At 45.7% G+C, this 24,330-nt stretch overlaps 2 protein-coding genes across 10 annotated transcripts; both read right to left on the reverse strand.

Annotated features, from left to right (window-relative positions):
* Positions 1–4,773: 4,773 nt before the first annotated feature.
* On the reverse strand, positions 4,774–11,439 carry LOC119362916 (uncharacterized WD repeat-containing protein C2A9.03-like). Of its 9 annotated transcripts, XM_037628190.1 has the most exons (10): positions 11,216–11,439; positions 10,829–10,938; positions 10,075–10,242; positions 8,532–8,618; positions 6,233–6,367; positions 6,049–6,153; positions 5,884–5,975; positions 5,688–5,793; positions 5,517–5,603; positions 4,774–5,425 (listed from the first exon to the last, which is right to left on the reverse strand). In XM_037628190.1, the coding sequence occupies exons 2-10, from the start codon at positions 10,931–10,933 to the stop codon at positions 5,012–5,014; spliced, it is 1,299 nt and encodes a 432-aa protein (XP_037484087.1). In that variant the 5' UTR covers positions 10,934–10,938; positions 11,216–11,439; the 3' UTR covers positions 4,774–5,011. The 9 variants fall into 9 exon arrangements, with proteins under 9 accessions (XP_037484087.1, XP_037484090.1, XP_037484089.1 ...); XM_037628193.1 differs by lacking the exons at positions 10,075–10,242; positions 10,829–10,938; positions 11,216–11,439 and adding exons at positions 7,624–7,672; positions 7,982–8,026; XM_037628192.1 differs by lacking the exons at positions 10,075–10,242; positions 10,829–10,938; positions 11,216–11,439 and adding exons at positions 7,713–7,788; positions 7,982–8,026.
* Positions 11,440–13,445: 2,006 nt separating this feature from the next.
* On the reverse strand, positions 13,446–14,778 carry LOC119362918 (probable WRKY transcription factor 41). The gene is made up of 2 exons (XM_037628199.1): positions 14,406–14,778; positions 13,446–14,282 (listed from the first exon to the last, which is right to left on the reverse strand). The coding sequence occupies exons 1-2, from the start codon at positions 14,690–14,692 to the stop codon at positions 13,688–13,690; spliced, it is 882 nt and encodes a 293-aa protein (XP_037484096.1). The 5' UTR covers positions 14,693–14,778; the 3' UTR covers positions 13,446–13,687.
* Positions 14,779–24,330: the final 9,552 nt, after the last annotated feature.

Consider the following 24,330-nt stretch of genomic DNA (forward strand, 5'->3'; position numbering starts at 1 on the left):
TTGACACTTGACTTAATTAAAAGTCATCAACCGCATGTGTAGCCGTGATGGTCTCTTTTCGGTGGAGTCCAGGAAGTGAACACGGTTTTTGGGTTATGTCTGAGCGTAAGTAGTTTCAGGATCACTTCTTGATCACTTCTAGCTTCTCGACCGTTCCGTTTGCTTCTCTTCTAGCTCTTATTTATGTATGTTGGCCACCATATATGCTTAGTCGCTGCTGCAACCTCACCACTTATCCATTCCTTTACCCATTAAGCTTTGCTAGTCTTGATACCCATGGTAATGGGATTGCTGAGTCCTCGTGGCTCACAGATTACTACAATAACAGTTGCAAGTACAGGTTATGCGATGATCTTGACGCGAGAGTGATGTTACTTGTTTTGGAGTTCTTCTTCTGCTTCTTCTTCGATCAGGGGATAGGTTCCAGGTCGGCAGCCTGGGCTAGCAGGGTGGATGTCGTTTGAGTTTCTGTTTGTGTTTCATCCGTAGTCGGATGTTGCTCTTATGTATGATGATGTGGTATTCGTGTGGCATTGTATGCCTCTTGTATGTATCCCCATCTATTATGTAATGGTACGATGTAATGGTATCCACCTTGCAAAAGCATCTCCAATATGCGCTTCTATCCTTGGTGGGACCTTCGAGTTCCTTTAGAATAGGGTCGCATATTGGGCGTGACAAATAACCCGGGCTACCATCTCTCAGCGGTTGCATCTAGTAGCCAAAAGCTACCTTGAGTCTGCAAGACTGAGTAACGACCACGTACAAATCCACGCAGTGGCCTTGTTTATAACCCGCAAAAAGTTGGGGAAATTTTTTCTGTTAAATATCATATCATTTCTGTGGTTCCATATGGGCCAAAATAGTGCACATATCCCTATCCGAATATGTCTCACAATATTTGTTTCTACTCCGTGTAGACACATCCCAAATAACGCGTTGATGCTAGTCGGAGGACTAATGTTGAAGGCTATATGAATTGTGCGTCAAAGCAGTTTGGCAAGCGGACAATCGAGAAAGAGGTGTTTTATATTTTCATCCTGATCGCAAAAGCAACATCCCGAACTACCCATCCATCTTCGCTTTAACAAGTTATCCTTTGTCAAAATCACTTCTGGATAGACATACATGACTCCTCAGGCGGCCGCCTCCTCCCCATTTAGGGTTTCTCTGCGTCCCACCGGCGCCGGCGCTGATCCGCCTCGTCTCCGGTGGCCTTAGGGTCATGGGAGCGTAGCGGATCCCGGCCCTTGCCGGTGGGAGGGCTCCGTTTTTAGATATGTCTTTGAGATCTGTTAAGGTTTGTGTCCAACTTAGGAAGGCGAGACGGCGGCGGCTTCCTGAAGATGGAATAAGGTTCTCCCCGCCTAGTCCCTGTTTCGGTGGTACGTTCAGTGTCATCGGTAGGCGTGTGGATGTGTGTCTCCAACGGATCTGTCCTTGGTGGATTTGCTCGGATCTGTTCGTCGTTCGTCTAGGTTCATGTGTTTTCAGGTTGGATCCTTCCTATCTACGCTACTCTTCATCGGCAGCGGTTGCTGTTCCGGTGCGTTGGTCCTATGGGGCCTTAGCACGACGACTTTTCGACTGTCTGCTACAACAAGTTTTGACCAGCTCCGATGAGAGAGGGGCGATGCTGGCGGCGTGCCTTCGGCTCGCTTCATTGCTTGTAGTCGTCGCTAGGTGGTCTACGGATCTAGATGTAATTTTTATTATTTCTGGTGTTCGTTGTACTGCCATGATTGAAGATGAATAGATTGGATGTTTTCCCGCAAAAAAATCACTTCCTTGTGGACAAAACCACATAAAATTTTAATTCTAAGTGGAAATTTAATTTTTCAGATATGAAGTGATCTCGAGATTGATCCAGTTAGATCCAAGTACATCGATTTCACCGTTAAACAACCGTTCCTAGATAATTTCCAGTGAATGGCATCTGGTTGATCCAAAAGTTGAACATCCATCAACCTGCGCACCAAATTCAGCCACGAGTTCCAATTTTCCCCCACCAACGACCTCCTGAATTGGATATTAAGAGGGATTGTTTGTAATACTGTAGCGACATAAGCTTACTTACATTGTACAATATCATTTAATGTGGGATATTGCAGGGCCAAAGGTGTCTCCCCTAGCCATGCATCTTCCCAGAATCTAGTCATATTACCGTTACCAATGATAAATTTCACCCTCTGAAAAAAGATTTCTTTCATCCTCTTTTTTTTTTAGCATCGGTACAGACACAAGCGCTCATATACATGCGCATACACTCATCCCTATGAACGCACACACGCACACCCTACCCCTATGAGCACCTCCGAAAGACTGAGCCGGCATATCATCTTGAGACTTACGAAGTCGTCGTAGGCACCTCGTCGTCGACGGGAACGTCTCCTCCCACTGAAAGCGCATCGCCGGAAATCTTGAAATAAGTCCAGGAATAATGCGAGCATCAGGATTTGAACCTGGTGGGTTGGGGATACCACTGTCCACCTAACCATCTCAACCACATGCCTCATTAACCCCTTCCAAGACGGTGAGTCATTAGGTCTAGCGGTAATCTGGGCCAATGTTTTAGTTTGAAGGTACTTTTTAAAAAAAAAAGGAGGAACACCCCGGCCTCTGCATATGGATAATGCATGCAGCCACTTTATTAATTATTCGCTTGTTATGCAAAATAAGCCGACAATCCATTCCTTTATGCATTGAGATAAAAACGGTGACATGTGGAATGTGATTACTGTCACCAGGCAATCGAAATGACAATCTAGTTTCGCATGCGACCTAAAACTGTTTGAAATATGTTTCCCGTCTTTCTCTATCAATTCGGACTTCTGGATGTGTTGATTGGAGCATAAATAATTCGGAATCAGTCTACACGTGACACGGTCGTGTTGAGATATATTGCTTGTCTCTTTTAATCATTTTGAACTTTTAAATGAATTGATTGAAGCATGAATTTAATAAATACCATGTGATATTACACCTTACATTTTTTGCAGCTCTGCAGGTTGAGTCCGTAGTGGAGGAATGGCGGGACAGAGCACCAGCCAGTGGTAGCTCTCTGGAAGCAAACAATGCATGTTTTTGTTCCTTATAAACCAGACTACAGATGACTTGCAATGTGCTGATATTCCTTTGGTTGGCAAAATAGAAAAAGCGATGATTCGCGTCAATCCTATGGGAAATCAAAGCAGCCGTAGTTCAGCTCAAAGTGAAAAAAAGGAAAAACTGTAGTTGCCAAGGGCGCGTTTGATTGATATCTCTGTTTTAGTCCATTTTGCATACTTGTTTCAGTTGAATCTGTTTAGACTAATGCAGCCTAAAAATTAAAACATTTGCATGTAGTTTGATTGCTTGCATTACGCTCCCTACATCAAAGAAAGCAATTTGTAGCACGCTATTTGGTTGTCTGCGTCGCTGATGTTAAACAAACAACACGTTGTTTGGTTGCAAACGGCATAAGGTGTGATCATCACTTCTCACTGGTGGTGACCTTACCACACACACTGAACATCGTCTTGTCCTAGTGAGGAAACAAATGCCAATTTATCCTAACTACTAACAAATGGCAGTATAAATTATTAAGAGCCCTATGACTGAATAGGGCAAAGTTTAATGTTGCTAACTAGGTAGAAGTCCGTCCTCTTCCTCTTCTTTTTCTTTTGTTGCTGCTTCTTCTTCTTCTGCTGTTGTGCTGCTTCTTCTTCTTGTCTTGTGTTGTTGTCCTTCTTCAAATCCTTGTCTGACCTTTGAGGCCACTTCAACCTTTTGTTTTTCCACACTTCGTTGTCAAACGCCTCCACCATGGCCGGAGTTGACCACCTCATCAGGCGTCACATATTTCTCGTCCGGCACAAGTTTATCATAACTCTATTGTAGGATCCAGTTATGAATGATGCAACATGCAAAAACAAGCTTAACTTGGATAGGGTAAAGGTGGAATGGCTTCCGATTCAGAATCTTAAACATATTCTTCACAGCTCCAAATGCCCTCTCAACTATAACTCTAAGGTTGAAGTATCTGAGATTGAACAGTTTCCGAGGAGTCCTAGGATAATTCCTACCAAATAACTCGTTCAGATGGTACCTAGTTTATTGGTGATGTGTGACTATCGCACGGTTCATGGTTTAAAGGAGAGCAAACATACAAGGACAGTATTGCATGCGGCAGGCGTTGAAGAATAGATTTTTTCAATAAAGAACATATATTAATATTAAGAAGATACCAATTATACTGGCCTCTGCGACCAATATGATATCAGGCGTTTCCGAATCCCCCTGCACCACACCCTACGTCGGGGCCAACTTTTGCAATCTGACTCGCTGGAAACGGCCAATTCAAGCGTTCCCAACAAAGCAGGCTCTGATTGGCCTCTGTAACCAATATGATATCAGGCGTTTTCGAATCCCCCTGCACCGCACCCTACGTCGGGACCAATTTTTGCAGTCCGACTAGCTGGAAACAGCCGATTCAAACGTTCCCAACGAGGCAAGCTCTGAGGTGTTTTGAATATCGTGTCGATGCAAACCAGACCTCCTTGCATGCAACCAACAGGCATTTTCCATCCCGCCCGGGCCTGGTTAGGCTGTATCCTGTATGCAGCCTACCAAACGCCCCAAGTTGGAAGGTACCTATTCCCAAAGCGCACCAGTCTTTTTTTTTTTTTTTGAAAACGAAGGTGGCTCATGGCCGACCTTATATTTCAAAGGAGGCATATAGCCTCATGAGGTACAAGTACATGGCATGTGAAGTGCACCCAGGTGCAAGGCCAGTCATCAAAAGACTAAACTCTTCTCACGCGAACCAAATTCTGTAGGACCTGCTGACTTCTGAATCAGGGTCAGTCCAAATCATGTACCATCTGTACCCAGTTGCACCGTAGCATCTTTTAACTTGTACCACTCCGCATATACAGAACTGAAACCACTTGACATATGGAGCACTATACACACATCTAGGCATCTACTCGACGAGCGGCAGCGACACGGTCGACATGACTGTTCCACACAGTCACAGGTACGAGTCCAGGTAAGCGTGCCGGCCCCGCCTGCTGAACTCGAGCAGGCTGCCGTAGGCCCGGTCCGCGACCACGACGAACAGCGCGTCCGCGTCCGGGCTGAACGCCACGCCCGCGATCTCCCCGAACAGCCCGATCTCCTGGGCGGCGCCGTAGCCGGCCTGCGCGTCGTACACGTGGACGAAGTCCGCCGCCTCCGCCGCCGCCAGGAACCGCCCTTCCGACGAGAACCGGAGGCCCCGAACCGCGCCGATCCTCCCTCCCAGCACCGCGAACGACGCAGACAGGTTGCGCGTGTCCCACAGCCGGCACGTCTTGTCCTGGTTCCCCGTCGCCAGGACGTGGCCGCCGGGGTGCCAGGCCGATGAGAACGAGTAGTCCAGGTGCCCTTTGAGAGTCGCTATCTCCTAGAAATGTAAGCAAGAACAATGCTCAGTTTTTCTGCTGGTGGAATGAAGGGGGACTTGAGGCTATGTGATCTGATGATCTGTTGCGTACTTCGCCCGATTGAGCGTCGGCGATCACGCAGTCGGAGCTGTCGCCGAGGATAGCAAGGAGCTTCCCATCAGGACTCACCGATGTGTTCTGTGAAGGACATGACAACTTATGATTCACCTTCCAGGAGCAAGACTAGAGTTCAAGATTACTGAGGAGCTTGGATTCACTCACATTGACCGACCACGGGTAAGTAAAGCGGCTAAGCAGGCTGCACCTCTCAGCATCAAGAAATTTGACAGTGCAGTCATTGTTGGCCGCCGTCACTCTAGTAGCGCCGCTGCATTTTGACAACAGGAAATCCGATAGTCGATCACGTATTGCCCACAATTTCGAAATCAGAATATCGACGAAACTGTGCAGTTCTTACCTAGGAGACTCATACACATCTACAGCATTAGTGACGGAGTTTTTATTATCAGCAACATTCGTACAGAATGCCACCCCGGGCTTGTCAACATACTGTCGAGAAACAATTACATGAGCTAAGGGGTACATAAAATGGCTGAAAATTCAGCGCGTCTTGAGACTATACCTTGAAAATCAGTTCGCCGCGGAAACCGCCCGCTACCATGAGATTGTCTTTTAGGGCCATTGAGCTGATTTGGACTCTGGACAATGTCCGAGCTCCATGCGCCTTCTGTGAAGCAGGGAGTATAGATCGGAGGTTAGATATACAAAAATAACAGAAAAAAGGCACGCACTGAAGAGATGCAAACCTGCTTTGGAACAACTTGGCCTGCAACGTGGAGCACTTCTGTCCCTCTTTGAAGAAGAGAAGACCAGTGCATTACTGAATTGTTCTGTGCCATGTAAACATCATGCTTGGATGTGGCCCACACAAGATTCCTTAGCTGAAGATACCAAGAATAGGAATGGTCAGTGCCTTCGGAGTAGAAAATGTGAACAATGCTTCGCAGGTGTTGTTTATCCAAAAGAAAGAAAAAAAGTACTCTAGTTGATCGTAGCAACCAAGCACTGACAATTTGATCTTGACGATATGCTTAGTGATAGTAACATAATGTTCTCCATGGTCTTTACAACATTACTGAAATTATCTTACAAACAACTGTATTAAGAAAGAGAACAAAAAAGGCCTGGCAAAACAGCAGATGAGAGCACATTACCGTATCCATAAGAATTTGATGGAAAACTGATTGGCAACCTGATGTGTGTCTGAAACTGCACAAACCAAAGGACCAATAGCTCCCTACACACTCATGCACATTTCTAGGCATCACTCCCATTTGACCAACTCCATTACAGACTGTAACTCTTTACCATTATGGTTAGGATTAGGACCTAGGAGTATTTCAAGATGCAGCAGGGCATCCACAATGTGAGTATTTGGCGCCTCTAAGGCTGCCTCTAGGCCTATGAACACTGCCTCTATACACTATCGTCGGCCTCTAAGCCAAAAATTCTTGGAGACGCCTCTATGCTAAGCACTGGCCTCCAATGCTTTGTGCTGAATAAAATATTCTGATGTCCCCACTGTCAGCCAGTTAGGTGCTGGAGGGACCGATGAGTTGATTAACAAATGCATCATATTTTATTTAATTGTGGGCCCGGCTTTGTCTCTAAAGCTAGAGGCTGCACACTGCAGAGTTTTCATCTATGGTTAAGAGGCAGATCCATGGGTAGTTTAGAGGCAAGGTTGCCTCCAAACACTGGATATGCTCTAAAGGAATACATATGTCTAAAACACCAACCATCGTTAGTAAAATACACCTGAAGAAGCATTTGGTTTCTTACTTGAAACTAACTGAAGATAATCCAATGCAACAGTTTATGGTGAGTTAGTGACCCAATTTTCAACTCCTTATAGAAGTTCAAGGGCTAATGCAGACTTTTTGAACATCAGTGTAGGTGCGGCCACACACTAGTTATAGCAATTTAAAAGAGGATAAGCAGATAACGTCTTTCAGGAACCGGAACCCATAACCATGATAACGAGCTCATGGAAATATAATGACATCAAAATGTCAAATAGTACAATAATTGACGGAAGAATGTATTCCGAGAATGCAAGACATGCACACACAATTTACTCGGCTAATAATGCAAAAGATGTAGTGTTCAAGGACTTTTAGTAGGTCAAAGTTAATACCATAAGAAGTCCTGCATAAAATTTTGTTAGCATCTCTCTAAGGTTCAACCTGCCAAAAAGAAATAGGAATATGAATAATCTAACCGAACCTTGCTATAATAACCTATCATATCATATTCCAAAGATGCCATATGACAGCGCCGGCCACTGAGGATGCTCAACCACCTGCTTAAGAACCTTGTTGAGTCCATTGTATTGCAGTTCTATCCTAATATACAAGACCGCTAATTGCAGAAATGAAACTACAGCTTCAGTTACCAGATCAGACACAACTTATAACATGACCTGCACTCACTGTTACGCTATAGTTGCAGTCTATACCAAAGGAATAGACACGAATGAAGTTTAGAAGCTTCACCTAACGAAATCAAAACCGGTCAAAGCTTCAAGAATCTCACAACATCTACAAAACAGAGTAAGAACATAAAATGCAAAACGCTAATATAATGTGAATATATCAGGCATTCACCAGTTATTATTTATATGCTTTTGGCATAAGCTTTCCTCATACTTGTTTTTCTTTTTGGAGCAGAAGACATAAGAGTAGAGAGGACAGAGAGGGAACAGTTAAATCTTTGCACTAGTAAAGGTAAACAATGAGGTGAATACTGAAAGTTCTTCTACTACATATGAGGAGTAAAAATGCAATGCATTATGATGTAGTAACTGTGGGCAACCATATTAACAGCTTGTGCTCAGTTTTTTTTCGGAAAGTAAAACATTCCACGTGGTTTGAGTGCACATATTTTTCCTTTAAAAATGTTGAAAATTGAGCTAACTATAGTGAGTAACAGTCACAAACTCTGGAATTCTTTAAATAATTGAACATGTTGTTTAACACCTTTGATGTTAAGATTCTTATATCAATGCAAAAATCAATATCTTAGAAAAGTGGAAGATAAATGTACCTGAAAATGCACTATCGTTGGCTTGACAAGTCGTGTGTTGAAGCAGAAATCATAGAACCTGTCATTTGTCTCCACTTGTTTGCACTCCTAGAGAAGGAGGGGGAGGAGATAAGTCAAAAAGCTAAAGGCTATCATAAGAATTTACAACCATATAACAAACAAACAAATATTCTTTATGGCGTTATGGGAAGATGTATTGTCTGCTTGGAGTGTCACCTCAATAGTTGAACCTGAGATAGATACCAAAACAAACCCGACCATTTTTGTGTCAACAGACAACTAGCAAGGTGTGATAAAAGAGTTTAGGTGAAAAGGTTGCATAAAAAGCATGTGTTTATGGAAGTGGAACACGTTTGGTGTTAATACTTAGTACTAGGTAGTAGTTAGTAACACCAAACAAAACAATCAAGAGTATTTTACGAATATGATTAACACAGAGAGTGAGCTATCTCGCATTTATTGGAACATTAGCACAATGCCAGTGCATTGCCACGAAGCAAAAAAAAAAGAGAGAGAGAAGTTGGACCATCAGCTTAGGAGATTTTCAAAAAATATTAATGATGTGTGACTATCGTGTGGTTCATGGTTTAAAAGAGAGCAAAAGTATGAGGACAGATTTGCATGCGGGCAGGCGTTGAAGAATCTTTTTTCGGATAAAGGACATATATTAATATCAAGAAGATACCAATTATACTGGCCTCTGCAACCAACATGATATCAAGAGCTAGTCAAGACATCAAGGATGCACACAGCAACCTATTACAAAAAAAAACATGACCCCGAATGGCAGACGCGGCAACAGGCAACACCAACTACCGCCCTTGGCAAAGCAAAAACTGCGAGAGAGGTTCTTCAACATGAACCTGAGCATGTGTCAGGCCGGGCTTGTAAGAGCCCGACCTTCAAAATACCAGCCCGAACTATCCTCTTTTCTCAAGCCTGAGCCCAGCCCAAAGTCGAATCCGAAGCCCGAAAGCCCAGCCCGAATTCACTTTTCGATACTTGCACATGCAAGCCCGGCCCGAAATCTTGAAAAATAGAAGCCTAAACCCATCCCAAAACTACCTTCCGGACTGCAAAAGGAGGCCCGAGTCAGGCCCGATTGACAAGCCTGACACAGGCGGGCCTTTGTTTTTTAGGTCGGGTCATCAGCCGGGCTGCCCATACCCGGGTCTACTTCAACAACAACCTAGGAAGGGAACGACACACCGCGCCGCCGCTGCCGGATTCAACCACTGAAGGTCGGATCATAGGTTTTCACCCTGAAGATCAAATCCGAGCAACTCCAAGCAATGCCTTCAGGAACGGGAAGGCGTGTAAACACCGCCATTGCCATGTGCAACCAACTAAGGTTGTTGTTCCCACATATGAGTAATAGTGGAAAAAATAGAGGTGAACTCACAACCAACCCCAACCTTTATAAGCAAGGAAAGAAGATGACAACTATCATCACAATTGGCATGAAGAGCCAAAAGGGCGATAAGCAGAAAAACAGCTTTGCAGCAATGCCACTCGTGTAGAAGTGTACAACACTAAATCTCACCATATCAAACCCCTGGTGTGACCTAGCGAGGTTCTCATAATTCTTGTAATGCTTCAGCCTCATCTTGCGATACTGATCTCTACTGTATTTTAACCTCTCCCATGGTATCCCTTGCATATCTTTTCCATTTCTGTACTCCACGGCTGATGTATCATTCTTATGCTTATTCTGCATCAAGAACAAAATTGAGGTCTTAATGGCCTTGAAACAAAGGAAAGAATGCAATTGTTCAGACAAACCAAAACAATCCAGAGTAATAATCTAACAAAAAGGGAAAGTAACATGTCTAGAAAGGCTCAAGTATATACACATGTTATATACTGTCCCAGAGATAACTAAGGTTTTTTCTGGGGGCAGAGAAAACTAATATAATCTTAGAAATCATAAATGTCCATGTGCACATTCCTACATCATGATTTAGTAGGTGTCCCAGTTGTTGGCTCGTTGCCATCACATATGTCCACCTCAATAGTGATGTTGTTGTATTTCGGCAGGCACTCCGAAAGCTAATTTAGCACTAAAATTTCCTTTTAGTGCCAACCATTTCCACTAGGTAGGGTCATCGGCAACATTTGCATATGTCCACCTCAATATTCCGTGGCTGAATTGCGAACATGCTTTATTTAGCTTTAGCAAAATTAATGTGTGGTCTGCACGTAAGATCACTCCAGCAACCATCTCCTTCCGTATTGAAGGCTTGAACCAACACACGAACTACCAAATTATTACATGTAGTGAGACTTGTTTAACATACCGGGCTTGAGGGATGGCCGTCGCGGCCGCCGGAGACGCCAAACCCGTCGGAGTCGAAGTGGTCGTCTTGCAGGTCTTCCAAATCGTCGTTCAAGTACACGGCCATCGTCCCTGCCAAGGAAAACCACGAGAATCGAGTGAATTCCAGAAAGGAACCGAGAAACTCTGAGAGAAAAACTGCAGCTTGCGAACAAGAGTCGTTCAAGCGCAGCGCGGCGGCCGGCCAAAACCTCCCAAACCACCGCCGGCGAACCCAGACGAGCGGAGCAACCCAGCGCGGCAGGGAGGGAGGGATCACACATTCGGACGCAGCAAGACCGAACCCTCCAAAAATAATCGGCGGAAAAACACGCGCGCCGACGGCGGCACCTATGATGGATGATTTTACCTCCCTGGGAGCCGGAGGCCTGCAGCGGGCGGTCCTGCTGGCCAGCACAGCAGCTCGAATCGCGGTCGAGGTCCCTGGAGGCTGGAGCCCTCAGGATTCGGAGAGGATTCGGCGCGCGAGATGAAAATATCCCCGGTCGTTGGTCTTCGAGCAGGAAAGAATATCCCGGTGGTGGAAGTGGCGAAAGGGGAGGAGAAAAGCGGTGCGTGAACAGAGAAGGCACCGCGTTAACTAGCCCGCGCCATTTCTATTATTTTTTTCGCAGGGCACTTCGTTTTTATCTTATCTCTATCTCTATATTTATTTATATATCTACATTTCTCTACCTACTTGAAACGAATGTAAAGTCCCTAAAAAAAGTGTAAAGGCGTCTTTAACGCTGACCCTCAAAAGCCCAGCAACCGTCCGGATCCGGACGAGGTGTCCAGACGCAATTTGTCATTCAACGTGGTACCCCTCGGTCTGCGGACCAGTCCGGTTGTCTGAATACCTACAACCCGGATGCAAACTGAGGAGGCCCTGTGTGTCCGAACCGTCATCACATAGGACTGCGACATCCTGGCCCACTCAAATCCCCTTCTGGTCCATTTTCCTTCCACTCCGCCCCTACTTCTCATTTACTTTGCATCTACACCCTCCTTCTCGTCCGCCGCTGCACCTCTCTGGACGCCGCCCAAGCATCCTCGGACGTCTGCATCCCTCACCCATGCGCATGCTCGCCTTGGACTATGCCACTGTCCACTCAGGATCCGTCAGTAGCCAGATACTCTCTTCCCCTTACCGACGCCATCAATGGTGGACACCATGCCTTACAGGTGTTCGATCAAATGTCATATAGTTTTTTTGGTGAACATCTCATTGTTTTCTAGAGTAAGCACAATGTTGAGATACTCGCTGATGAAGGATGAGTTGTTGTATGCATAGGACTTTATAGGCATAAGGCAAGGGTTTTTTTTGTGCAAAACCTGCATGTTTCTTCACGCCTCGTTGTAAACGATTGTTCATGCAATGTTTTTTCTAAATGCTCGTGGCACATAAAAAATGTTCACAACACTCACATAGACATCTGATTTTTTTTTAAAATGTTCATGAAAACATAAAAAATATCATATATTTTTTAAATGTTCACTACATTTTAAAAATGTCCACTAGTTTTTTATTTTTTTCTTGAAAAGGTAAATAATGATTGTCACGATTTGAAGATATGTTGATGACATATAAAAAAAATTCAATTCTTCTTTTTACAAAAGAAGGATTGAAAATATGAAATAAAGTAAAGAAAAGGAAAATATAACAAAAATAGATATAAAAAATAAAAATAACACCTGGAATTTCTTTAAAGTGGGAGGAAGGTTTCTAAAACCGCTCCTATGAAGGTTCCAAACTGGTCCATTCTGGTCCGTAGATGATTCATAAAACCACTGGAAAACGTTGTTGGGCTGGCTCATTTCGTGCGGTACTGTAGGTGAGCTGACGGTGCGTCTCATAGTAAGCGAGATATAGCACTGACTGACTGGACAAAGAGTTTCATAGCACGGGCTCAAATGAGCCCTGGGTGAACAGTGAAACTAAAAATATGAAAAAAAAATTTAAAAAGGTCTGATTTTCTTTTTGAAGAACATTAAAAAATTAGTGCTTGCAAAGTTTCATCATGGAATCACATTTGTGGAAGTCGTGGCAAAAAAAATGATGATCCAAAGATGCTACTTTCAGAAGCATTTTGGGGAGCTGATTTTATCCTTTCTGCCATGACTTCCACAAATGTGTTTCCATGCTGAAAAAATTTAAGCACCTGAAAAATTTCTTATTCTTTGCCAAAAGAAAAATCAGAAATTTTTGAATTACTTTTTATTTTTTTCCTATTTTTACTGATCATGCCAAGAGCATTTGAGCTCGAGCTCAGATTAGGACTTTCGCGACTGTCACTGTAACCACTTGTTGTTGTGGTAACGCATTTCTGGAAGTTTGCTTCTTTATTGACCTCCAGAATGTGTATCTTCTTTTCTCACAATAGTGTCCAACTCTGACAGCATGAAACCGGACGTGGTTCTCACTCTGTTTATATTTGATGTGCTCCAACGTTTCTTCTAGCCAGTCTCAGAACGCTTGATTCTACGAGAGAAAAAAGGTTCTTGACAAAAGGAGTGGATACTTCCTTCAAAAGGGCCAATTCTCCAATGTCCAAAGATAAGTATAAGCTTTAAAGGACAGTTCCAGGATACAGTTCATGGATTCAGGAGAACATGAATTTCAACACCTTATTTTTTTCTGTTTCCTTACAAAATAAATCAACAAAACCTAACCAATCAAAAATGTAGAAGAAAAGAAATAACTATTCAGATATCCTAAGGCTTTCTGCTTAGTTCCTAAATCTGCACTTTGGTGCTCTGTTCTTCCCTCTTACAAGGACAGGCAGGGGCTGGGTAGTGTCATATAATTCCACTTCGATGCTCTGTTGACTGTTGGTCGTCCTCACATGAAGAAGTTGGGCACACCATCGCCGAAGGTCGGGTCGAACTCGAAAAGGCAGTCCATGCTCGGGGCCGACACGGCTGTGAGCGCCGACACCACCTCCTGGAGGTCGCCGTCCAGCGGCCACTCCGTGTACGCGCCGGCTGGCACCGGGTACGGCGACATGGTCAGACCACCGTTGGAGCCAGACGCCACAGGCGACGCCCCCAACGGTGAGACACTGGCGTTCGGGCCGCCGTGGTCCGCGTCCACGGTCAGGCCGGCTCTGAGGCTCTGCAGCAGGCTCTCCGCGTGCGGGTTGTGTTGGTTCGTCGGCGGCCTCCTGCCGCCGCCGCTGCCCGTTGGCCTGCAGGTGTGCTGGCCGTGGTAGACGACGTCGAAGAGCGCGGGGTCCTGGTCGGCGCGCTGCACCTGCTTGGTGGCGGGGCAGCCCTGCGAGTTGCGGTGGGTGCAGCGGTAGTACGCCCTCGGGTGCTTGGCGCCGAGGATGTCCTTCTGCCCGTACTTCCTCCAGCTGTGGCCGTCGTCGCCAGGCCCCTCCGCACCGCCGGCCGCACTCACCCTCACCTGGCTCGTCCACCTCGCCGTCGCCTTCCTGCAAAGAACCATCGACGAAGCGCCAAGAATTCAACAACAGTTCGGCACATTTGGATGATCCAATTCCATTCCAATGGTGCTCTGTTCGAGCATTTGAGTTGAGTTGGGCCTTTCTTTTTACCTCTTCTTGGTGTTGGTCCTGAAGGGCTGGTCGGAGACGCCGCTGAGGGAGCTGGACGTGCTGGAGGGCGTGGTCGGGGCGTCGGGGAAATGTGCGGCGACGAAGCCGATGGACCTGTCGGTGAGCGCGAAGATCTCGGCGGTGAGGGCGCGGCACAGGTCGATGGAGGCGTCCGGCGCGTGCAGGTGCAGCTCGAGCTGCCGCACCAGCTCCTGGACGCGGCACAGTTCCGACACCACAAGCTGCAGGTTCCCGCGGCCGGTGCCGTTCCCCTCCACGCTCTCCATTGCCGCGGACACGGAAGAACACGTTCGATCGGCGGAGGAGAAGGAAGGAAGTGATCGGCGATATCTCTCGATCGCGAGGTGCAGGAGAGCAGGTGGTGGTGGTGTGAGGCGGGGAGACGAGACATCTTATAGAGGCAGAGTTCAAGTCAAGTGAGGTGGAGGGGATTTGTTTGACTGGATGGGGATTGTTTGGACTGCCATTTGGTGATTGGTTGCTGCCTTGCCGGGTACGGGTAGGGTTTTGCAGCTGCAGGCCGTTTTGCCCGTGGATGCCCAAATATTTAGATGGTCAAATGGATGGTTTTATTTTCTTTGACAAAAAATATATCCCATTTGATATCTTCGTATTGGAGAGTCCACGAATTTCACCTTGTATTTTTTGTAAAATATTTCGTCTTCATTTTCAGCTCCCTCGCCCAAAAATAGGGTTAAAACTGAGTGAACCTTCCTGTTGTTGTACTTATGTAAAAAGGTCGGATATACTTGTGTAAACACAAGTTGGCAACTATACTTTGTCCTTATACTCCCTCTGTTCTATATTATAGTGCGTATAGATTTTTAAAAAGTTAAATTTTGCATAATTTGATCAATTTATAGAGATAACTATGTATATCTATAATAGTAAGTATACAAAATATGAAACTACGTCTTATGTTGAATCTAATGACATATGTTTGACTTAATGTGCTTCAGAATCTATGTAAAGAGGCATAAAAGCGGGACTAATAAACCCAATAAATAGGAAAGGAGGTAGTAGCTTTTTAGAATTTACTTTTTTTGCTGGGAATTTAGATACTGCTTTCCCGCCACTCTCAAATATACACTAGACTACTGCATACTCCCTCTATAAACTAATATGAAACTGTTTAGATGACTAAAATAGTGATCCGAACAGTCTTATATTAATTTCCAAAGGGAAGATAAAACATTTTGCATGGAAGGTTTTGCGTGGCGCCCTTCCATGCTTTGGTGTATTAGCAAACCGACACGTCTCATGCTCAGCTCAATGTCCCGTTTGTTCGGTCGGGGCGGAAGACACACAACACTGTTTATTTAAGTGCCGACGAGCTACAAAAGTTTGGGAGCGGCTGGGCTTATTACAAGTCATACGGGAAACTGTCGCTAAGGACTGATCAGGGTCCATTACGATGGAAATTTTATCAAAACTTCAGGGCGTGGATGCGGAGGTACCAAAGGCAAAGCTTGCAGTTGTAGCAGCATGGTATATATGGTGGCAGCGCCAACAGACAGTAAAGGGAATTAAAGTCCAAACGCCAGGAAAAACAACACTAACCATCAAGGTTTTGGCGACAAATTACTTCAGATCAACTATACCCAAAGGTCCAGCTAGGAAAAGCGATCACGTGTGGAGGAGACCAGGACATGGGACAGTGAAGATAAATGTTGATGCTTCCTTTCACTATGAAACACTTTCTGGTGCATGTGGTGCAGTGGCTCGTGATAACCGGGGTGATTTTATTGCGGCAGCAAGTTGGTTTGTTCCAAACATTAGTGGAGTTGGCGCAGCTGAGCCACTGCAATCAGAAATGGACTGTACCTGGCAACTCACATTGGATGCAACAACATAGAACTTGAATCAGATTGTTCCTTCGTGATGGACTCAGAGAACCAATCTAATGATTATTTAGGCCCGGAGGTAGCTATCATCATAGAGTGCAAACATCTTATGATGGATTTTGCATCAATAACCTTCAGACATTTCTATAGAGAGACCAATCAGGTGGCAGATGAATTAGCAAAGAACTCTTTTACTACTAGAGCGTCTAGTTCTTGGGATGATGAGATCCCTGGTTTTATTTATCATTTGCTTATATAAGACATGTCTATTTTTGAGAAACAAAGTCTATTTGTGGTAAAAAAAATAGAGGCCCACTATTCAGACGCGGATTTGTGGGACATGAAGACACACGAGGATGAAATCAGAACTGTCCATATGTGCTTTGAAAGTTAATGTGCATGATATAAAAGCTTATATATTGGCAGCCTCAACTAGTTCACATGTTTGTTGCCTACTCATACAGGTTGATGTCCTCCAACTGGAATGTTGTGCAGTGGGACTTTGCCACAACGAACGCCATTTGGTATCCGTTCAGGCAGACTGCCTCAACAACTTCTTCACCTTCTCGGGCCCATGCCGAAGGCGATTCACTACCACCTCCATGTTCTCCGAAGTCGAGTTGTGCTCCCAAATGGCATCACAGGTCATCCTAAAAGACGCCTTCAAGGACCCAACCGCCTGTTCCGCCGGACTAAATCTACTGCGAGTGCATCAAAGATACGCCAACATAAGCAATCTGCGGATCCTGGATGGGAAAGACACGAATGGGGGCTTACCAGCAGCGACATGTCGAGTCCTTTTTAAATAGGATTCAGTAGAAAGATTCTCCTCCTTAAGTATTCGAGTGTGAGTCTTGGTCGCCTCGAGCTTGGTAGTAATGGTTTGTATCTTCTCCGGTTGACGAGCACGAGTCCTCATCGCCCCGAGCTCTTCCTCTAGCTTGGCAGTGGCGACCTTCTCCTCCTTAAGTTATCGAGCATGAGATTTCATCCCCTCAAGCTCTTCCTTGAGCTTGATTGTGGCTTTGAGATCCTTCTTGAGCTTAGCGGCCTCATCTTCATCAACTACAGAAGAGGTAAAATCAGTTTGTACAACAATGGCATAGTAATTCAAAGAAATTTTGAGTTGGCTACCTTGAGCCCAAGTAGTCTCAGGTGTGACCTTGGCCTTATTCTTGACCAATGTCTCATGGGTCGCAGTGAGGATGCCCCACAAGCTGCTCCACTCGGCTTTGTGCCTTTTGATTTGGTCGAAGGATTCAAGCTTGCTCTAGCGGAACTCAGTCTTATCCTTTGGCATCTCGTCTAGCCTATGCAAATATAACAAAAGAAGTTAGCTACTTGAGAAAAGTCATAAAGATCCTTCGCTCGGTTCCATGAATTGAATGGAGGCTCGGGGGCTACACCCAGGATGAAACCAACAAGCTAAGAAAGAGACTCTCTGCAGACTCATAGAGTCGGTCAGAGGATCGGGGGCTGCCTTTTGATGGGTGTATTATCCATGCATCCATGGAAGAGACAAAAAGAGAAGAAAATACGAGGACAATAAGCATACGTTCATCACCGATTGGGGCTTGTCAATTATTAGATTAGTGTTGTTGTTTAAACCATTGATACCCTTTCTTTGGGTCCTTACCAAATCCAAGATTTAGTCGCTAGTTTATTGACGATGCCCATCGCCTTACCCCATTCTCCTTCTTCTTCAAGGTCGTGGTTTGATGTCGCTTGGACATGGCAGGTAGAGGAGTCACTTTAGACTTCATCCTCTCCAGGTCCTCCAATGACTTGAGGAAATACAGGTGATCTGCTCATCCAATAGTACCAACGGCTCCGATACCGTCGCGCTGTAAACAACATAGAGACGGCTCGATCATTGTCACTCCCTTTCGAGCCAACACGAACGACTTAACTCCACGAGCGTTCAAATCACACCGCCCTAGGCGACAGGTGACCCAGTGGTGGTGGTGGAAGCGCGAGTGACACCTTTGGCGACGACACCGGAGGGAAGGGGACATTCTGAGGAAAAAGAGGGAGGGCAACGGAGTATCAGAAGATGTCTTCTCACTATTTCTATTAGTTTACACAAGATATGGAGAAAATGTCATTATTCCCTTATTGCAGCACACATCTTAATGTATTTCGACAAGTCTATGGCTTGATCTACCATAAGAACAGCTAGCCAACGAAATAGAATTATGCTAGAAAAACTATTCATGTTTTTAAGTTTTCGGTGTATGACTAGGGATGTAAGTGGGACGGACTGACCAGCAATACCATAAACGTCGATTTAGTTTCCCTCCAATTATCAGTGTATCGGGTTGTCTTGCCAATATACATAGTACATTGTGTTCCATGGATAATCAATCAGATTTTTTAAGCATGTAATACTTAAGTACGTTCAAAGCAAGTAATAATTTCATATTAAACATGTAAAGTAATTCCACATATAAATACATATTAAATTCCATAATGAGGTATTCTGGATATTATCAATTCCAAGTAATTTGAATATAGTGGCAGTCTAAGCCAGGACTTGAACTCGGGTGGGCTGGCAGCTATCCCAACTGCCCAGTCAACGGGTGGATGCCTCGTCCTCAAAAATGAGACCAACCCAAGGGCTAACCCTCGTTGGCATTTATTTATAGGAGAAACTCCGCGAGCACCACGCGTCCAAGCCGGGACTTGAACTTGGGTGAACTGGCAGCAACCTTAGCTCCCAGACAAGTGATGGGATGAATAAACACTGATAAACGATGAGCGCAGCACGAAACATGATGACGCTTGCACCACTGCGTATGGCCATTGGAAGTTCCGGGTCGGGTTTGGTTGAGCTCCACGGGGATCCACAAAAACCATGACAATCTTGGACCGGTCCACGGTCTCTCTCTCTCTCGCTTAGACCGTCCAGACAGAGATGTAAGTGAGATCAGAAAGTCCAAACGATAGCCAAACTGCTGACCAGTTCAACACTTTCTCGAACGTCTTTCTCTGTTTTGTTGCCCCTTTGCCTTGAGGTTGCAAAAATAGTTGAACATTTGGGTCAACGTGTGGGACACATGATAGCAGCATAGTGAGCTCCAGTACCGCCTGAACTGATTGGTGCGTCCTGAGCTATATTTAGATTTCAGGGTAACTTCGACTCTGTCATTATTTTGCAGGCATTACATTACAGGTTGAAGTTTTTTTTTCCGGGTTACATTACAGGTTGAAGTTGATGTACACTAGTAGAGAATACCAGACTTATACCGATTAATCACCATTCACCAGCATGTGTAAGCGTAGCATCGGATTTTGGAAGATGAAATCTCATCTTCTTTCTATCCCACACGAGTGCGCGTGCTATTTTCTGTTGGTTTGGGCAACGGTTTCCCTTTCCATCTTCTGTTAGAGCATCTCCAACAGCCGCGCTATAGCGTCGCGCGCAAAAAACCCGTTAGCGCGCGCGCTGCGGCTGGTTTTACGCGTCCGCCTGCGCTGGCTCCAGCAGCGGTGCTATAATGCAGCGCGCGCGCCGCTCCAGCAGGGCGCAAAAATACAGCGCGCGCCGCACAAACCACATGTACATTTGAAAGAAGATGAGCAAAAATGATCAAACAAATAGTTTATCGTTCAGTACAACAACAAATAGTTCAAAATAAATTGTTACAACACAACAAATAGTTCATGAAGTTCATGCTCTTTGCCGTCCATGCCATGCCCACCACTCTTCAATTAGATCATTCTGAAATTCATTGTGCGTTGCGGGACGCCGAATGGCATGATAGGAGGCAACAAAACGGGCTACCCTTTCAGCCCTCCGCCGCACTCGCACGGGATGTCCCAAGAGCTCATACTGTGAGTAGTCTAAATCTTGACCACGCTCATTCTTGATGATCATGTTGTGCATGATCACACAAGCGTGCATGATGTACCAAAGCATTTGTTGATCCCAAAATCTTGCCGGTCCTCTCACAATAGCAAATTGGGCTTGCACAGGTGGCAACTCACCGTTTGCAATCTTATTCATCAGTGGTGACCGGTTGAGAACATTGATATCATTCAAAGATCCAGGCATTCCAAAGAATGCATGCCAAATCCAAGTCTCCTGATCGGCCACCGCTTCAAGGATTATAGTGGAACCCTTTTTTTGGCCGTGGAATTGCCCATGCCATGCCTTTGGACAATTCTTCCAACTCCAATGCATGCAATCTATTGAGCCAAGCATGCCAGGAAAGCCACGCGCTTTGTTCATCGCCAATAGCCTTGCGGCGTCTTCAGCAGTGGGAGCTCTCAAATACTCCTCGCCAAACACTTGCACAATTCCCACTGCAAAGCGCTTGACACACATGATGGCTTGGCTCTCACCCATAGCCAAATGATTATCAACTAGATCAGCCGGGATACCGTATGCCAACATACGCAAAGCGGCTGTCACCTTCAGAAAAGTGCTATGCCCGAGCTCTCCGGCGGCATTCCTCCTTTGCTGGAAAACCGGTCATGGCTCGCTAGTTTCTCTGCAATGCGCCTGAACAACTCGGTGCTCATCCTAAACCGGCGACGAAAATACGACTCCGGGTATGTGGGATTCTCCACGAAATAGTTCTTCATCAATCTGTTATGGGCATCAATCCTATCTCTCCAAATTTTCTCCCGACCCATAACCGAACCACCGTGCTTCGGTTTTTTATTGATATGCATAGCTACGATCATTGCAAGATCCTCCTCCTCTTCCATATCAAATTCTTCTTCGGAAGAATCATACGACGAACTCATCTACAATGTTCAATACTATACTATAAAAACTACAATTCAAAACATGCACCAAATTCATGAAGTTTGAGCAATACATACCTTGTAGGCGTTTTGTCAAACACCTTGCGGGCGCGGCGCGGCAGCGAGCGCTCGGGCGCTGTTCCTCGAACGACGGAGGCGCGCGGGCGCCGGCGGTACTAGGAGGGGCTAGGAGGGGTTGGGCGGAAGCGCGGGCGCGCGGGGATAGGCCGGGGAAGCCTGAGACGGTCGCCGGGGTGCGCGGGCGCCGGCGGCGGCGCGGCCGGTTGGGGGTGGAAGCGCGAGAGGAAGAGCGGGCGCGAGCGCTCGAGTGTGCCGCGCGCTGTAGTGGGCGCCCGAAATACGCCGCGCGGGTAAGTGTTTTTGCCCGCGCGCCCAACCCGTTTTAGCGCGCGCGCCGTTTTTGCGCGACCGCTGGAGCGCCCTGACGCGTTGCGCGCGCACTAAAAACGTCTATTTTGCGACGCGGCGCTAGTTTAGCGCGGCTGTTGGAGATGCTCTTAAAAAAAGCAGAAGACAAGAAAGTGGTCTCAGACAAAGGGAAGGAGAAAATTAAATTAGCGCGTGAGATGGTGGGGATGATTGAGATGACGGACGGACGGGCGGTCAGATTTTACGAGCTGGGAAAACGCATAGAAGCTTGACTTGACCGGGGATGCAGGAAGGAATCTTCAAGCCTGTTTGCGCGTCGTTTGAACGAAACAGCGACAAGGAGAGTGCGTGCGTCTGACACCACTCATGTCTATCAGGCACTAACACCAGCTTCCAATAACAAACAACGATAGTTCTAAAGATTAGGCGGACGTGGAGTTTTTGCACCCGAGCTCACATGCTTCCTCATAAACAGTAAAATTGTAAAAAAAAATAGTAAATTCTTTAAAAAGTTATGAATTTTTGTGTGCTAAACATTGATGAATGTTTTCATTGCACGCAAGAAATTGTGTAGAAATAACATTCGCGGAAATGTGGAAAGAAAAACAAAATTGATGCTTCACGACTGTCATTTTATCACTTTTTTTTGTCGATCCGGACGTACTTTTTTCGACAAACCCGAGACAAACGTGTGGGGACTTTGCGGGAATCTGAACAATAGACATGTAGGACTTCGACGGCCCGGGCCACCCAAAACCCTTCCCGCATCCCGCGCCTCCATCCTCCCCATTTTCTCTCTCTTTCTTCTTTCTCTCTTGCCTTGGCCTCCATTCCACCAACCCGACCGCCAAGCAACACCCCTGCCGGACTCCATCGCCTTTCCAACCGGGCTCCACCCCACTTACCCTTCATCGTCGTTCAACCCATCTCCTCCCACCGTCCCGCCAGGTACCATCCGCTACTACTATACTCACCATGCCTGACAACTGTTCGATGAATTGCCGGAGCTAAAAAAGTTGTCCCTTATTATTTCAAGCACTGAATCCAATTTGGAGTACATATACGAGCGCTATGTTGAGTCGTCCAACGAGGAGCACTACACAGATGAGACAGCGATGATGCATGGGGTCCTTGAAGATGCGGAGCGTGCGGAGGAGCATGTTCTCAATTTCAAGAATCAATCAAGGGTTATCGAGTGCTCAACCGCAACAGGGCGCGCGTCCATTTGCCACTGATGGTCGACTACTTTGCCCCCAATTCACTTGTCCCTCACCATTTTCGCCGGTGTTTTTGGATGCGCAAGACTGTCTTCAATCGTTTGTACCATGACGTCCGGTCCTATGACGGCTACTTCATCTTGAAGAAGGACGTCGTGGTAACGATTGAGTTCTCTGGTTATCAGAAGTGCATGATCATACTCTGGGTGCTTGCATATGGCACGACCGCTGATTCATGGGACGAGTACCTATGGATGTTTGAGAGCACATGTGGAGATGCCATGGTCAGGTTTGTAACTGTCGTGTCGAGGTGTTTGGACCTCAGTACCCGAGAGAACTAACTATTGTGAACACCGAGAGGCTCTTGGCAATCTTACAAGCAAGAGGGTGGCCAGGTTTGCTTGGATCCCTTGACTGCATGCATTGGAAATGGAAGAACTGCCCGAAGGCTTTACAAGGGCAATACCAAGATCATGTTAAGAAGCCACCATCATTCTTGAAGAAGTCGCATCACATGATATTTGGATTTGGCATGCCCAGGTCTCACAATGACACCAATGTGCTGCAGCAATCAACGTTGTTTTGTGAGGCTGACTGAAAGAAAAACTCCTCCTTACTACTATACTGTCAATAGACATGAGTACAACATTACTACTATCTGGTTGATGGTATCTATCCTCCATGGACTACCTTTGTTAGCACCATCTCTAATCCAGATGCCCAGAAAAAGTCTCACTTTGCCCAAAGACAAGAAGCAGCTAAAAAGGATGTCGAGAGGGCGTTTGGAGTTCTGCAGGCCCATTTTGCAGTTATTAGAGAACCTGCTAAACAATGAGATCAGGAGACCTTGTGAGAGGTGATGACATGTTGTGTGATCATGGACAACATGATCGTCGAGGATGAGAGTGAGGATGTTGCCACGGCTCTAGAATTTTAGAACATGGGTGATCCTATCGAACTTCTAGAGCAGAATCCAGCCATATTTGAAGAGTTTATTCAAATGCATCAACAGATTCAGCATCGACCAACTCACGAGTAGCTAAAAGAAGTCTGATTGAGTATCAGCGGGTGGTTAAAGGGGACACCAATGTTGGAATGTGATATAGGAACTTGTTTAAATTTGAACTGCTACTGCATGCGGCTATTTGAACGCGTGTACTCTATGTATGCGGTTATTTGAATGTCTGAACTCTATGTATGCGACTATTTGAACGTGCGAGCTTTCAAAATATTAGGGAGGTCGGATGTATGCAAGCATCGTTGGATGGCAGCCTCGCGCATCCATGTCTACAGACCTGTCCGTGAACTGACGCGGAAGGAAATTTATGGGTCGCTGTTGGAGGTGCCGCAATGAGGGGTAGGGATCCAGATCGATGAACTAAAGCACCAAAAATAAATACTCGGCATATCAAAATAAACAAGAAGTTCAACATCATCAATCTACAAAGATGATATCTCAAATTCTCAACTCTCATTGGACAGCCCATGAATCAGCTAAAAGAAACCAAACAAATCTGGTTAGTTATAATTAGTACTGAGTAGTTGTGAAGAGATATACCCCCACTACCAGTGCGACATGACATTGGGATTTTTTTGCCGGTAAAAGGATTGTATTACTCAAGAGCAGGAGAGATCATCCCTACACAGGCTAGGGATGTTAGTCGGTCCAGAGCAGAGCCAGACCACCATACAGTCCTTCGT

Source organism: Triticum dicoccoides, chromosome 2B (genome assembly GCF_002162155.2).
Source record: "Triticum dicoccoides isolate Atlit2015 ecotype Zavitan chromosome 2B, WEW_v2.0, whole genome shotgun sequence".
NCBI classification, from domain to species: Eukaryota; Viridiplantae; Streptophyta; class Magnoliopsida; order Poales; family Poaceae; genus Triticum; species Triticum dicoccoides.